We start from the raw sequence: 15,993 nt of genomic DNA on the forward strand, positions 1-15,993 counted from the left end.
AATGGAAAATGAAATTGCAAACATTATATCATCTTTTCGTAGTGGGCATGTAAATTCTGGCATCTCAATCTGATGCCATAGTAGACTTGAAACAAAGTAAATACTAGTTAAACAGAATTCTAGGAGGGGTAACCAAAGTTTAGACTTATTTTCATCTCTGAATTTTAGGGATTATTGCTGTTTTACCAGAAAACCAGATTAACTGTTTGGGTGGTATTATCATAATAAATTTTAGGAAGTGCTACATGAATTGAAAAGAATTTACAACACACTGAAACAAGGGAAAGAGGCTAACAATGGAAAACAGAGCTTTTCAGAGTCTTTCATGAATAATAATAAAATACATTCCTTTCAGTGAAAGAAGCACCTGGCTTCACGAATAGAAATAATCCCAATCTGTGGAGTGATGTCTTACTCTTCTTCTTTGGTGCAGCTGTGATAGAAAGGTGACATGGAGAGCTTAGTCTAGATTTTAATTCACCACCTAATTTTGTATCCTAACTGAAATTGTCATGATGGCAATGATTATTAATAGTGAATGCTCTAGGAGTGTCAACAGTGGGCTGGGTGCTGATTGGTAGCTATACATGGGTGACAGATGTAAGAACAGGACTTGGCACGTGGAAGAGGGATTTGAGATTGTTTCCCCATGATTCATCCACTGCTATGGGAGTTGTCCCCAAAAAGACCAAGGCAAACTGAGTTCAGCATGAATTTAGTTTGGGTGCCACTTGGAATTTATAAATTAGTATTATGAAGTCCTTCCACAAAAGTTACTGTGTTCTCTTTTATCTCATTAAAAATAACAGGCATAAAAGGGAAGAACTGAGAAGACCTCCCCAGGAGGCTGGCAAAGTGATTTTCTTTCAAGTAATGTTCGATGGCAGATGAGTAGGTGCTTGCTGTCAATGGTGGAAGACAGCAGAGAAAGGATGAAACCAGAAAAAAAAAAATCACTATCATGGTGGAAATGTGCTCTTAAAAAAGGTGCCTAGAGAGAAGGAAAGAATGTCAGCTCGTTGCCGTGGGTCCCAAGGAAGGAAGCATGAATGAGTTGGAAATAATAGATGAAAAAAGTGGCTCAGAAGCTGTGAAGTCAGAAAGAGGAAGCATTTCCCTCCCTTTATCTGGCTAGATTAATGAAGAAGTATACATGAAAAGAATTGAATACAGGAAGTATGAGGTGTTTGTAGTAATAGTATTAGAGTGTGTGCATGGGGGGTAGTCATTAATTTCCGGCAATTTTTGCAAGATTTTACGTGAGAGTACAATTTTCTAAGAAAAAGGCCCACAGCTTTCTGATTCTTAATCTGCTGGACTGTAAAACTCCATGGGGGCATGAACTGTTGCTATGGTTAAGTTACAGCTCCTAGCATAGTACCTGTATGTAGTGGGATTTAATATATGTTGCCAAATTCATCAGTGAATTAGGTCAGTGCCCGACAAAGATTAAACATCACTGGGTTGGAGGGAGCATTCTCTATATAGTTAATATATTGAGAGTCAGAATTTAAGAATAGATCGAAGAAAGCTTTAATTTTTGTCAAGAACAAAACTGGTAAGATTGAAGGTAGAGCTGGAAGCATTTGGAGGCCACAGATTAACACATACATGAATTAAAAATGAGGCTCCCACACTGAATGGAAGCTGGAGTTGGGAGTGAGGGAAACCAAATACTTGGGTCTGTGTGGCGGTGTCCTGAGAGGACAGGAGGGAAGTCAGGAATGTAAATGAAACTTGAAAATATAGGCAATGTAAGGGAGTTAGAGATTTTTTTCTCTGTTTATTTAAAATGAGACACAAAACTCAAAAAACAAATTGGATTAAATAATGAATTTGTGTTAACTGGAAATTTAATGAGCTAATCCTGTGACAGATCCACTAAAACTCACTACCTATATATTTCAGTCACTTAAAAAATGTATCAAATCATGGAAATCAAACGAGCAGCTTTGACTTTTTGTTTTGTTTACTTTATAGAAAATCTAAAGAGAAATCCTCATGTTATTAACGTTTATCTTCACAAGCAAAATAATTTGCAAAGCAAAATAATGGAATCTTTATGATTTCTCAAGGAATCTGTAAGTCTAGGCTATTTGCCTTTCTAACCAATCACAGTCTCGCTATCTAATGGCTACTTATCTTATTATCCTATATTGACAGGCTAATAATATTGCACACGTACAGTCAAGAATGAATGAACAGAGCTGTCCCCGTCATATTCTTGTTGGCTACTCACCTCAAAATGCTGGGTATATCCGCCATCTTTTTCATTTTCTTTGCTATAAACAACAGCAAATATCATAAAATGTCCATTTGTTTTAAAACAATGCTTTTTATTCATTGATATGATTTCATTTATTTTAAAAGTAGGTTGAGTATCTCTAAATGAAATTCTTGTAAACTTCAAAAACAAAATTAATCAAAATAATACAAAACTAGAAACAAAAACAAACATAACTATTGTTATTTGCCTTCAATAGTACCATGGTAGATTTTCTATTCTAAACATTTTCCTTCCTATAAAATACTGTTGGTAAACATATAGTCTGTTAATTCCATTCTTTTTAGTTTTTATAAACTCACATTGCATTATATGAAAAAATATCTTTTCATACCCTTGCAAACAATGTGAAGAGAAAATTCTAAAATTACCTTTCATCAGACATCCGTTCGACATCACCAGGTCCAGTCCTCTCCTGAGACTGTGTAGAACAGAGACTTTCCATATTCTATAACAGAACAATTATTAGTGCCCAATGGGAATGGTAAGAAATACGCAACAGCAGACCCTCCTTTCTTTAAAATAGAATAATCAGATAATATGGAAATATAAGCTAATCCTAGTCCTCATATTTCTATGTTAAAACTAGTTAAATTATGAATTTATTAAATACTGCTTATGTAAAATTGCATACTGAGTTTTATCATCCTTTTAACAAAGATGATATCTGACAATGTCATAGAAATGGTCACTGGGCCCTATGATGTCTTTGTTAGGTATTATCCACATTTTGTAGCTAAACATAGCAAAACCTAGATTGAACTCAGAGACTCCTATCTGCATTAAAAGGATATTAAGCACAGTCCACCCATCCCGTGTCATCAAAATAAAGAACATATTGAATCAACATGTATTCATCTGTATTTTAATAATCTTCCATTATGAAAAACACTTTACAATATAAATATGATTAAGGTTCACAACAATCCCATAAAATTGGCATGTACAAAAATCTCCACAAGGTAAATTATATAATTATAGTAGGAAACTAATCTTTGGCTTGGTAAATAGATGAATTATTTTTCCATGTGAGTTGGGTCTAGAATTCTCAGTTTGATACCCTGGGCTTCATCAAAGAATAGAAAAAAAAGGTACGGCATAACATAATATTTATGATGGTGGCTCTGGAGTCAGAAATGCTTAGTTTAGAATTCTAGTTCCATCATTTGTCCACTGTATGACTCTACTTGAATCTCAGTTTCCTCATGTGGAAAATGAAGATGGCAACCATAATTAACCTAGGGTTGCAATAAGGAGTAAACATAATAGCACATGTAAAGCTTCAGAATAATGCCTGGTACATTTAATGAATATCAGTTGTTGTTGTTGTTGATGTTATTACTTCTAAAGCTATCAAATCTCCAAGGAAAATATTTTTCTGCTATTTGTTGACAGTTAAGACAGTGTCCCAAGAACTAGACAGAGTTTGTGTCTGCCATTAGGATATACACACTTTTTTTAGAATGGAACTGAGAAATTATGACAACATTCAATTATATTTATACTTCTGAACTTTGAGTTAGAAGAGGCCTCTACAAAATGGCTTCTATTAAACTAAGCATAGTGGCTCTTATTACCTGAATGTGTCCTTCCTGATAAAGAGGGATGTATCTATGACAAAGAATCTTTGTTCCCACTGGTGATCTTCACTGAAGATTATCAAAATCTTTAGTGTAAGATCTAGTGCAATAGTATTAGGTTTTCCTAAAGCTCTGAAACATGAATTCCAAGGGAGAGCACACTCTATCTTCAGATCATTTCAAAACAGTGTCAAAGGAATGATACATTTATAATTATACATAAATGACTATTTTAGAAGAAATGAAAATTTTCAGAGGCTAAGAAATATTCAGAAAGAATAAAAGTGAACAGAAAATAAACTGTAATAGCATTATGTAAATTTAGAGATATTTCAGTTAGAACACTGATTTTTTTTCCTAAACAGAAGGAACCAAAATATAATTGATGTAAGTTTTGGGAATTATAGAAAAAAGTTATGTCGCACAATAGAAAGCTTTGTAAAAAGCAGTTGTGAGATGTGAGAAAGCTTACCTGATCTCTAGGGTTAAAACAAATGAGTATTAACTTGTTTAACTCCCTACCTACTTTGTAAATGTTTCAGTGAGATGTTTAAGAGCTCTCCAGTGATCTGAGGTTTTACAGATGTAATCCATGAAGGTTGATTTTCAGTACTGTTCGATATTCCTCTGTAAAGTTTTTCAGTAATTCTAATTGTCATGTTGTTTCTTCACACATCTGAGACTGTTGAATATTCATTGGTTTTACTAAAACAGCATGCAAATACACTGTGTTCCTTTGCTAAAGCAGTTGTGCTGCACTTATACCTTCTGGAAATAAGGAACATCTGAAGAATGTGTTACGACTGGCAAAGTATTCCAGTTTTTTCAGAATGAAACAAGGGCAGTAAAAATCTATGAATAACAAAACTACCTTTTTCCTTGGGCACAAAACGTTTTATAAATTCTAATTTCCATCCTTTGTCTAAGGTTTAGGGAGGAAAGATTAAGATAAAGAAATAGATCAGTAAGTTCCCCGCATCACTGAGGGGAAAATGTAATGTACAGGTCACATATGCCGAAACGCAGAATGCTTCCATTATATGAAAAGGATGCTACTGAACTTTCAAATGTGCTACAGTTGCTAATAGTACTTGTCTTACAAGAAAATATTGACTCAAGTATCTTTTGAAGGTTTTGAATTGTTTTCTGTCACAAACATACCTCTCTAGGTGTGGTAAGAATAGTCCATAAATGTTCTCATTTATTAAAGGTTGAAGTAGTAGGATTCTTGTAGAAATGTCTTATTGTATTAATTTTTAATTACTCATCTAAAATTTAGGATCTTTTAAAGGTAATATAATTTTTTTTAAAAAAATTAAAGAATAGATTATGACTTTAAGTCTAATTTAATGAACCTGCTTCATGCAGTTTTTTAAACCAGATAAAGCCTAGTCTATAGTCCATAAAATTTTGACTCATATAAGTACTATCAGTAACTTTTAAAACAGATTCATTATGATGTAATTTATTTTGATAATTTTTGGGTGTCAGAAGGAACTTAATTTTTTTTTTTTTTTTGAGACAGAGTCTCACTGTGTTGCCCGGGCTAGAGTGCCGTGGCGTCAGCCTAGCTCACAGCAACCTCAAACTCCTGGGCTCAAGTGATCCTCCTGCCTCAGCCTCCCGAGTAGCTGGGACTACAGGCATGCGCCACCATGCCTGGCTAATTTTTTCTATATATTTTTAGCTGTCCATTTAATTTCTTTCTATTTTTAGTAGAGACGGGGTCTCGCTCTTGCTCAGGCTGGTTTCGAACTCCTGAGCTCAAACAATCCACCCGCCTCGGCCTCCCAGAGAGCTAGGATTACAGGCGTGAGCCACCGCGCCCGGCCAGGAACTTAATTTTAAAAACCACCCTCCTTAGTTATAAAAATAGCCTCAAATCTAAAAGAGCAAAAGCCTTGATAAAGTTAGCTTTAGACTGTGGAATTTATTTTTAATTCCCCCCGCCCTCCATGCTGGCATTGAAAGCTGGGCTCAAAACCTGTTTGACCACTGACTGAAGCACTTGGAGTAAAAACAAATTCATCTTCTAAAACTGTAAATTTCTGACAAAGCCTTAATAGTAGAGGACACTAAAAAAATGCCTTCTCTCGATATACAAACAGCTCAATCTGAAGGCTACAGGAACACTGCTAGCCAAAACAGGTTCGTTATTCTAACCTTGAGCTCTAAGAGAAGAAGAATATTTTACAGAGTCTCATTAACAAAGGACTAATGGCATATTTGAATTCCTTTTTGTAGCCTTTTGTACATTTTATGTTTTGCTGCTTAAAACTGTATAAGCCAATCCATATTCAAAAAGGACTACTGGTATCACAAAGGATGCCTGTGGAAGAGCTTGCTAGCTGTTCACCCAAACTCATTCTGTGTTTCTTCCATGGTAATGAAGTAGCTACATGCCCAGCATCAAAACGTTTCCCAGCCTCTCTTGCAACTGGATATGGCCATGTGACTGATTTCTCTCCCTGGGATGTGAGAAGTGATATGTGTGGCTTCCAGGCCTGGCCAATACAATGCCTAACCAGGTGCAGATGCTCTTCAACTTAGGATAGGTCTGTGTCCTGATAAACCTGTTCTAAGTTGAAAATACTGTAAGTCAAAAATGCATCTAATATGTCTCAACTACCAGATAGCACAGCTTGGCCTAGCCTACCTTAAATGTGCTCAGAGCACTTACCTCAGCCTCCAGTTGGATAAAATCATCTAACAGAAAGATTATTTTATAAGAAAGCGTTGAATATTTCATGTAATTTATTGAATACTGCGCTGAAAGTGAAAAACAAAATGGCTGTATGGAAATTCAAAAGTCTGGTTTCTACTGAACGTGTACAGTTTTCTTTCCTTACTCAACAGTACGCAAGGGAAAGGAATCCTAGACGTCTGTATAAACATGGAGTGACTGATTTAAGTTAGAACAGTATTTACTTTTCTTAGAGGAAATGTAGGTTGTGGTTGGAACCTAAGGACAGACCTTTGGTGTCATGCAAAGGAGGCAGTGAGGGAAACTGCTCAAGTTTCTGATGAGAGGGTCTTTAGGGCAAAGTGATTCAGGATCAAACCACTCCACCTGTCCACTAGGTCCCGTGCCCTATCACGTACTCGAGAACACCGCTCCCGTGATGGATCCCTCTCTTGCATCATCACTTGCCCCTCTCAATTGGCTTATCTTATACAAATATTCTGTAACATCACTGATTTTTAAAAACCCTCTCCTTAATCTTCTATTTTCTAGAGATACTCCTTGTTTTTCTCCATCCCTGGAGGGAAAAACCTGTTCGAAGACCTTCCATATTTGTAGTAACCAATTCATTTCCTCCAATGCTTTCTTGAACCCACCTATATAGGCTTCTCCCTCCCTCTTCCCATCAAAATAGTTCCCATCAAGGTAGTTGTGGGTTAGCTAGATATATGTGAAATTATCACACACACCCTACTCCAATTTCTTTCTTCTGATTTTCTCTTGACTCAAATCCAATCTTAGTTTCTTTTGATGGTATCTCCTCATCTGCCTACCCCCTAAATGTTGGTATATGTCACAGCTCAATCCTTGGACCCTTCTTTTTACCCTCTATGCTTACTCCCTAGGTGTTAGCTTATCTAGTCTTAGGCTTTAAATGCCAACTGTGTGCCACAGACTTCCAAACTATTTATTTCATCTCTCCCTTGACTCCAGATTAATGTATCTGTCTACATAACTGCTGCATTAGGTAGATGATTGTTTTGCAGCAGCAGACGAGATGGTCTGGGGAGGAGACAGGGTGGAGGCATGGAGATATGTTGGGTGGCTGTTTCAATATTCCAGACTAGTTAGAGTAAGGGCCTCAGCTATGTAATGGCAATGCAAGAGGGAAAGGGGATACATATAACATTTTTAAAGCAAAATCAACTAAATCTGACAAATGATTGAAATGTTGGAAGAAGGTCTGGGGGTAAGGAAAAGGAAAGGACTCAGAAAAGGACTAAGGCAATGATGATGTGATTGAATTGGATGGGGATCTTGAGTGAGAGAGAGATCAAAGAGAAAAAGTGGATGAGTTTGGTTTTAACATGCCAACTTTAAAGTACCATCTGGGCTGAACTGCAGACAGCATCAATCAAATGTTGATTTGGAAGTCATTTGTAGAGAGGTGACAATGAAACAATGGAACTGGAGAAGCTCTGAAAGTTCTAATGAAAAAGATATATGACAAAAATTTAGGTAATATTTATATCCAACCATGATTTATAGAAAATTAGCCAGGGAAGGAAACAGCAGAAAAGAAAATGGTCATTGTGGGAAAAGGAGAAGGAGAGGCCCAGGGAGAAAGAGTTCTGAAGAAGAGAGATGAAGCATCAACACCACAAGGACATGAGGGGGCCAAGGACCAGGCAGATGTCACAGCACAGGGGTCTCAATAGGCCAGTGGTGATGTGGAAAAGGCAGCTTCTGCAGAGAAGTGGGGGTAGAATCCAGACTACAGGGCTTGATGAGCACGTACAAAAAGAATCGAAACTAACAAGTGTTCAAAATGTGTGATAGCAAAATGAAGGAAAGAGATTGGACATCAGAGTGGTGGGAGCAGAAAGAAACTTAAATATTTACTGTGTTCAGTTTTACCTACTCTTTAGCACATTTACTTGCATTTAAGTCTCATACGAATAAAACCCACAATGATTTATTAATATCCCCATTTTACAGATGAAGTAACTGAGGCTAAATAACATGCCCACTTGCCATATCTATTAAGTGATGAAATTAGAACTGAAATTCGGGTATGACTGCAAGACCTATTCTCCTTCCGTGAGCCTTGCCTGAGATTTCAGAGGGAGTATATAACATTAAGTAGAAGTTGTTCACAAATAAGAGAGCTACTAGACTTTGTTTTTGTTTTTTATATATTAATGTAACATTTATTACAGAATTAGTGTAACTGCACAGAATATATTTGGAAAACAGAAAAGAGTAACAATTACCTCTAATACTACCACTACCACCAGCACCACCACCACAATACAATCATACCGTAACTTTTAGGTATATTCTCTTTCAGTCTTTTTTCTTAGGAGTGAATATTTCATATATACACAGATAAATATATTCATATAAATAAATACACATGTGTATGCACTATAGGTATTGCTTCATAACCTACTTTTTAATACCGAGGCACAGAATAGTGGAATCCCAGCTCCACACTTCCGTGGGACCCATGTGTCTAATCTCCTGTGTTCTTATTTTCCTCATGTTTAGAGTGGAAATAATAGCTACCTATGGATTATTGGGAAGATTAAAATTGATAATATATGCAAAGGACTTAAAATACAATTTGTCAAATACCTTCCATTATAGAATTTTCATAACTATAATTTTTATCAGTTGTATAACAGTTTACTGAATTGACATATGAATGTCACTCATCTGGTCTTCTACTTTTGAACATTTAAGTTGCTTCTAATTCTAGATGATTACAGATAGCCTTGTGGGAAGCTAATTAATATGTGTGGTCTTTTCAATATTTAAGATTATGCACCTAGAACAGAGTGGCAGAAGTAAGATTATTAGACAAAACGAATGAGTAAGTTATGGCTTTTGATTCAGACTGTTAAATTATGCCCTACAGAGAAAGTTTCTGGAGATAAAGAGACTTTTTTTCTAGGCCAACAGAAATGACCCAATGAAGAAGCAGCAACAAAAAGAGTGTGTGTATGTGTGTACACTCATGCATAGGGTAGGCTGGGAGACAGATGTAGAAAACAAAACTTCCAAAGATACCTTAGAGGTTAACTTTAGAATTTAGGAAAACCACTTTATCATCTGAGCAGGTGAGAAAATAAAACGGGCCGACAGCTAGAGAAATTTTGAAGTGAAGTGAGGGAAGTTGTTGAAACACAAGCTGGCTCTCTCAGCTCTTCAAAGTGAAGCAGGGGATAAGATTTTCTTCTGAGAGAGACGGAAGGGCACAGGTGTGAGCTAGGGGTTGAAGGGATGGAGAGGCTGGGATTGTGGCAGTAACTACAGATAAAGCGGAGCAGCCTAATGCCCTGACTGGTACTTCACTGCCACCGATTTCTGAGCTCTGAATTATCTACAGTCTGTCTGTCTCTGATGGTCATGATATCCTTGAGGGGCAAAGGGACAAAGGGGAAAGAAGGTACCTAGATGATTCCAAATTTAGAGACACCAAATCTTGAAGATGTTTTTCCATGTCTGCCTCATATTCTCCTCTTTGCCTGTGCTGTGGGCTAGCAGGATCATCATGCCTTCAGTTACCCCCCAACCATCATCTCTTGAAAATGGCTTTTGCTCCCCCATCGGTCTACCAACACTGCTCTTGCTGAGATCACCGGGGAGCGCCACTTTGCTAATTTCAGTGGCGAAGCTGGCAGTCTTCTACTTGACCTATCATCTGGCTCTCCTTCCTCTTTGAGCTCTTGGTTACTTGGGTTCCAAGACACCAAAAGTACCTTGTTTTTCTTCTACTTTTCTGGCTGCTTCTTCCTAAGTCTCTTCTGCTGGCGTCTAATCTCCCTATCCTCTAAACGTTGGTGTGCCTCAGAGCCCTGGGCACGGGTCACTTTTCTTTTCTATCCATATTCGTTCCCTTGGTAATCTCGACCAGTGGACTGGCGTTAAATATCATTTATAATGCCGATGACTCCGCATTTGTATCTCCAGCCAGGACATCCTCCCTGAACTCTAGGCCCAGAAATCCAATTGCCTTTCTCATATCTCCACTTAGATGTCCAATGGGCAACTTGATCTTGACACGTCCAAAACTGAACTGAGGCTGTCATTCCCAAAACTTCCACTGTCTTCCTCATCTCAGTAAATTGTCAACATCAATCTCCTAGTTGTTCAGACCAAAAATCTTGGAATCATCTTTGACTTCTCTATTGCTTTCGTACCCCACATCAAATCTGTCAGGAAATCTTGTCAGTTCTATCCTCAAAATATATCCAGAATACATCCATTTCTTACCCCCTCCCTCACGACCGCTGCAGTGCATAACTCCCAGAGAAACCGTTCATGTTTTAGTTGACAGGAACAGTGCCCCCTAATGCAGCACCGTGCACAGCCTTCGGGGCCAGAAGTATCACCTCAGTCCAAACTGTCAGCATCTCAAACCTAGATTATTGCAATGGCTTCCTAAATGGTGTCCCTGCTTCTGTCCTTGCTGGCTCACTGTCTATTCTCAGCACAGTAGTCATGCCAAATTTAAGTGAGTCAGATCACTGTTCTACTGAGAACCCTCTAATGGCTTCTCATCTCACCCAGAATAAAGGAAGAGTCCTTACAATGATCTATGAGGACCTACTTAATCTGCCCTCTCTTCCCCATTACCTCTTTTATTTTGCTCACTCTTTTTCAACCATACTGGTGTCTCTGTAGTTCCTTGTACATTTCAGATAAATGACTGCCTCAGGGCCTCTGTACCTGTGGTTCTGTGTGGATGGCTCCCTTCCTTACTTCCTCTAGGTCTTTACACTCAGATGTCAAATTCTCGGGGAGGTCTTCTCTGATCACTTCATTTAAAATCGCATCCCTTGCATTCTGCACAATTCCTGTCCCATTCTGTACTTAATGTTTCTTGCTAGTAGTTATCACTATCTAATATACTTTATGCTTTATCATTTTTAAAATTTTTATTATTTCAGAGTATTATGGGGGTACAAATGCTCTGGTTAAATTGCCTTTGTACCCCACAAGTGTGCCCATCCCCTGGACAGCGCACACCGCCTGTTATCTCTTTCCCCTGCTAGAACATAAGCTCCATAAAGGCAGGATTTTTCCCTGTTTTTCTCACTACTGTGTCCCCAGGATCTAAAATATTTCCTGCCACATAGAAGGCATACGATTATGTGTATATGTATTTTTAAGCTATAGAAATAAATATTTGGTCAGAGTGTAAAGAACTTGAGGTGGGGTAGGGAAAGGCTTTTGAGGATAACTTTCAGGACGTAGTCTAAACACTAGCCATTGTTATGTTCCTTGGCTCTTTGCTTTGTGGTTACTTGTGAAGATTAGATTTTAAAATTCATGGAATATGAGAGTTAGAAAAGATCCCTGAGAATACCCTCACTTTACAGATGAGGAAGTTTTTCTTCTAAGTTATTTTGGCAGGGTTTTAAATTATTCATTGCAGCAAAGGCATGGTCCACTGAGCTCACTTATGTTAACATGTGACATGCACGATCCTGGAACGGGAAACTGGCAACGGAGATGGAGGTAAATCCTTTCACATAAAAAAGACCCAGTGGAATTAGGATCTTCCATCTAAATGCTTTTAAACAAAGACTATGTTTGTAGTTTTATCAGTCAACACATATTCTGAGGAATAAATGTATTTTTCCACTTCTATTAACTATTACCACTTAAGACATTATTCCTAGTGGGAAAAAATTATTAATGGGTTAAGCTAATATAAAAACGGATTCAAACTGCGAAGTACATTCTTTTTAAGCTCTAAAGCCAAGTTTTAGACTTTTAGTCACCACAGATATCTCTTTTTGGCAGATAAGTAAATCATGGGCCAAATAAAGAACTAAAAAAAAAGCTAGTATTATTTATTTTAATATTTATTTTTAACAAAAAAAGAATTAAATCATTAATGTTAAAAAATAGTTAATGTATACTGATTCCAAAGCTTAATTTCTTTGAGAACTGTATCAGACACAAGTCTGAGGTGGGTGATTATTTCTGTCCATTCTAGCTGATCAGTTTACTCTTAGAAACTAAGCATCAAGACATTTTCAGAGAAAAATCACATAAATGTGTTTTCTCCTAGATTTCCATTTATGTATATTTCACCTAGGGCAAAATTGGGAATCTTCTCTGAGCACATGCAAAAACTGACAATGGGAAAACAGGTGGCCCATAAATTTTGTTAAATGTATGGAAAACCCAGCATGGAGCTAAAAACTGATCAAAGGATTTTCACACCAAATAGTAAGAATGGATACTGCCTATTTTTATTAGAGATTCCAGTTCATGTTATATTATAAAATTTATCTGCAGGGTTTTTGTTGTGTTATCTTTTTTAAAATTAAAAAGGCAGACCTTAGTTCTCACTTTTTAGGGAAACTAAAGCATAAAGGAAAAAGGATGATGAATATTGAGAGTTACACTGAAATATTTAGTTATTGACTAATCCACTTGTAAAACTTATACTATATGTGGAATTAATGATCCAGGACTCAGGTCTGAGGCAACTGTGTAGGGGATTGATTTCTTTTTGTTTCTGATTAATTTAGAAGAAAATACAGAATATAGATTTTAAACTAAATCTCTGAACATGAAGAGATTTCTGAACACAAAGATAAGTTGATCCTCTTTCCCCGTGTATTTCTTTCAGCTCACTTTAAGTTCACTTTTTTCTTTTTTTTTACATATTCATATAGACAAGAACAAATAGAATAGAGGAAAATAAGGAAAAATGCTTTATGGGCAATTTTACTCCAAAAATAAAGTTTAAAAATGCTTTAAAAAATGAGATAAAAATCAGACCAATTTAAATAACACAGAAATCAAAGTGTGTGCTGTCTCTTGTTCCGATGGCAGAATGCAGTATTTCTTGGCCTTAATTTTTATATTTATTAAAGAGGAATACAAATGTGCATACTCAATAGCTCTAGGGTCTCTCTCAGAACTCATATTCTATAATTCTGTGAAACTCAAAGACTGAAATCACTTTTAACTTTTTTACAAAGTAAAGAAAAGAGATGTGATACTTCCTAACTGGCTATAAGTAAAAATTTTATAGACATATTCACTTACCACAATACCATCTTGATTTTCACTGAGCTCAGAAAGTTTAGTACTGGACTTCTGACGTTTAGGTTTGCTCCTTTCTCCAACATAACCGGAAGTATTTTCATGTAATTTTTCGACTTCCTGAGTGTTCAAAATACAACCATTGGAGCTGTTGAATCCAGAAGGAATATTTTCTTTGTTGATAAGTCCCCTTGAATTGAAAAACAAAAAAGCTTAGTTTTATTTTAAAAGGTAAAACAGACATTTCATGATACCGCCACTGCATCATATCACATATAGGAAGTCCAAAGAATGCCCAGAAATTCCAGTTTGCATCTTTGATCAAAAGCTCAGTAGAGTGCCTCTCTTGAGAATGCTTGGTGCCAAATAAATCACATTAAAAGAGAAATTATTCCTAGGGGCAAATTGGCAAGGGCTATGTTTCTACCAATGAATAGCTTTTGTATTTTACCAAAAGTAATTTGTATTCAAACAGGGAGAAGAGAGCAGGTTTACACTGAAATTTCCCATTACTGACAGATGTTAATATATATTTTTAATTTCATAAATTGATGAGGATTAATTAATAATATGGAAGAGTATCTGAGAAGGAAATATGATATCTTCCTAGAATGGGACATAAGGATTTTCCTAAGTGATAAAGACATTTTAGTAGTGTACAAATGCATAAATATTTAAATCTTATTGAATTACATAATCTTGGTAGAAATCACATAAGTTAATAAAAGCTACGGAATAAAAAGCATTTTAACTGAAATATGGATTTTTTACTTCCCAGTACAAAGGAGTTCCAGGATGTAAGCTTATAATGTGGAAGTCCTTCATGACTTAATTTTAGAAGAAGATGTAAATGTTATAATTATAGAACTTAATTCATTTAATGGTCACGAAACAATTTTAAGTATTTATAAACATTCCCGTAATAGGTTTTCACAAAATTAAATTGCTTAGCAACCTGGACTTTCTTTTTTCAAAAAACTATATCATGGAGTAAATTAAGACAGCAGCACAGCACTGTGGCTTGGTAAGGAACAAATGAATGAGATGTCTACTCTCCTTCATTATATGACTGAGGCAATGTATCTCCCTAAATACCTAAAGCTGTATCTTAAAACAAATGAGTTCTAAAGAGTAAAAACAGATACCATATTTTACCATCGGCTGAACCATATCAAAAAATGAGAGGTAACATTAAATATTTATTCTACAATCTAAATTCATATCGTTCAGCTATAAAGAAGGCAACATTGTGAATTAAATACTATCGTAATATTTTCAAAGTTATGCTATCTTTGGTAATTTTTAACATTCTATATTTAATTTAGTCTTATTTTCTATAACTTTACTGTGAAAAATATATATTGAGTGAAATTATATAAAGGATTTCTGCACATTTATAAGAAATATTTTAAGTATAAAGTAATTAAAGAGAGGAGGAACAGCTAATAGGGACAAAATGCAAGCACATGTGCTCATGCAAACACTTCAGTCTCTCCCCTCCATGCAATGAGAGCGGTGCCTTCTGTGCATGGCTGGATGAGTTTGTTCTAAACCTCGAAATTATTTGTTTTACTATTTACATTCTGTCTTCTTATCACTCTTTCCTAACTCCTGGGTATATGTCCAATGGTAATTTTTTAATGGAGGACCTTTCATGCTTGAAACCTACTATAGATTGAATTGTGTTCCTTCAAAAATTTATATATTGAAGCCCTAATCCCCAATGTGACCTTATTTGGAGACAGGGCCTTTAAGGAGGTAATTTAGGTTAAAAGAGTCATAAGGGTGGGACCTTAATCTCACAGGGCTGATGTCCTTATGAGGAGAGGAAGAGACATCAGGAGAGTGTGCACACAGAGGAAAGGCATGGTGAGAAGGTGGCCATCTGCAAGCCAAGGAGAGCGGCCTCACCAGAAGCCAACACTGCTGGCTCCTTGACTTTGAACTTCCAGACTCCAGAACTGTGAGAAGATACATTTCTCTTGTTTAAGCAACCTAGTCTGTGGTAGTTTGTTATGGCAGGCCAAACAGACTAATACAGAAACTAAAAATCATTTTTAAAAATCAGAAAACAAAGTTTATAATCTTTTTGAATAGCAAATGAATGACTAGAATAAATCTTGTCAAAATAAAATATACGAAAATCTGACCATGCAATTGTGCTCATGTGGAAATCCTGTTCTCCCCAAAGGAAAAGTCTTTCCTTTTATATGCACACGTCTCGGCTATAGTACCTACGTGACTGTGCAGAGCACTGTGTACGTGATTCCCTCCTGCAACATTCTGTCAGGTTTCAATCATAACTGACATAAGCTGGATTTGACCTGAATTTAGATCTCTGGGTCTTTCACTTTAATTATCTAGATCTTATCCCC

General features: G+C 36.4%; 1 protein-coding gene across 2 annotated transcripts in view; it reads right to left on the reverse strand.

Moving 5' to 3' along the window:
* The window catches only part of FAM13A (family with sequence similarity 13, member A), a 207,150-nt gene that overhangs the window by 37,223 nt on the left and 153,934 nt on the right, over positions 1 to 15,993 (reverse strand). For both annotated transcript variants that reach the window (XM_012647212.1, XM_012647213.1), the window contains 3 exons: positions 13,622 to 13,808; positions 2,656 to 2,732; positions 2,240 to 2,282 (listed from right to left, as the gene is read on the reverse strand). In XM_012647212.1, coding sequence (XP_012502666.1) covers positions 2,240 to 2,282; positions 2,656 to 2,732; positions 13,622 to 13,808 — 307 coding nt within the window. The remainder of the gene's footprint in view (positions 1 to 2,239; positions 2,283 to 2,655; positions 2,733 to 13,621; positions 13,809 to 15,993) is intronic.

This window comes from Propithecus coquereli, unplaced genomic scaffold (assembly GCF_000956105.1).
Source record: "Propithecus coquereli isolate 6110/MARCELLA unplaced genomic scaffold, Pcoq_1.0 Scaffold26, whole genome shotgun sequence".
Classification (NCBI taxonomy): domain Eukaryota; kingdom Metazoa; phylum Chordata; class Mammalia; order Primates; family Indriidae; genus Propithecus; species Propithecus coquereli.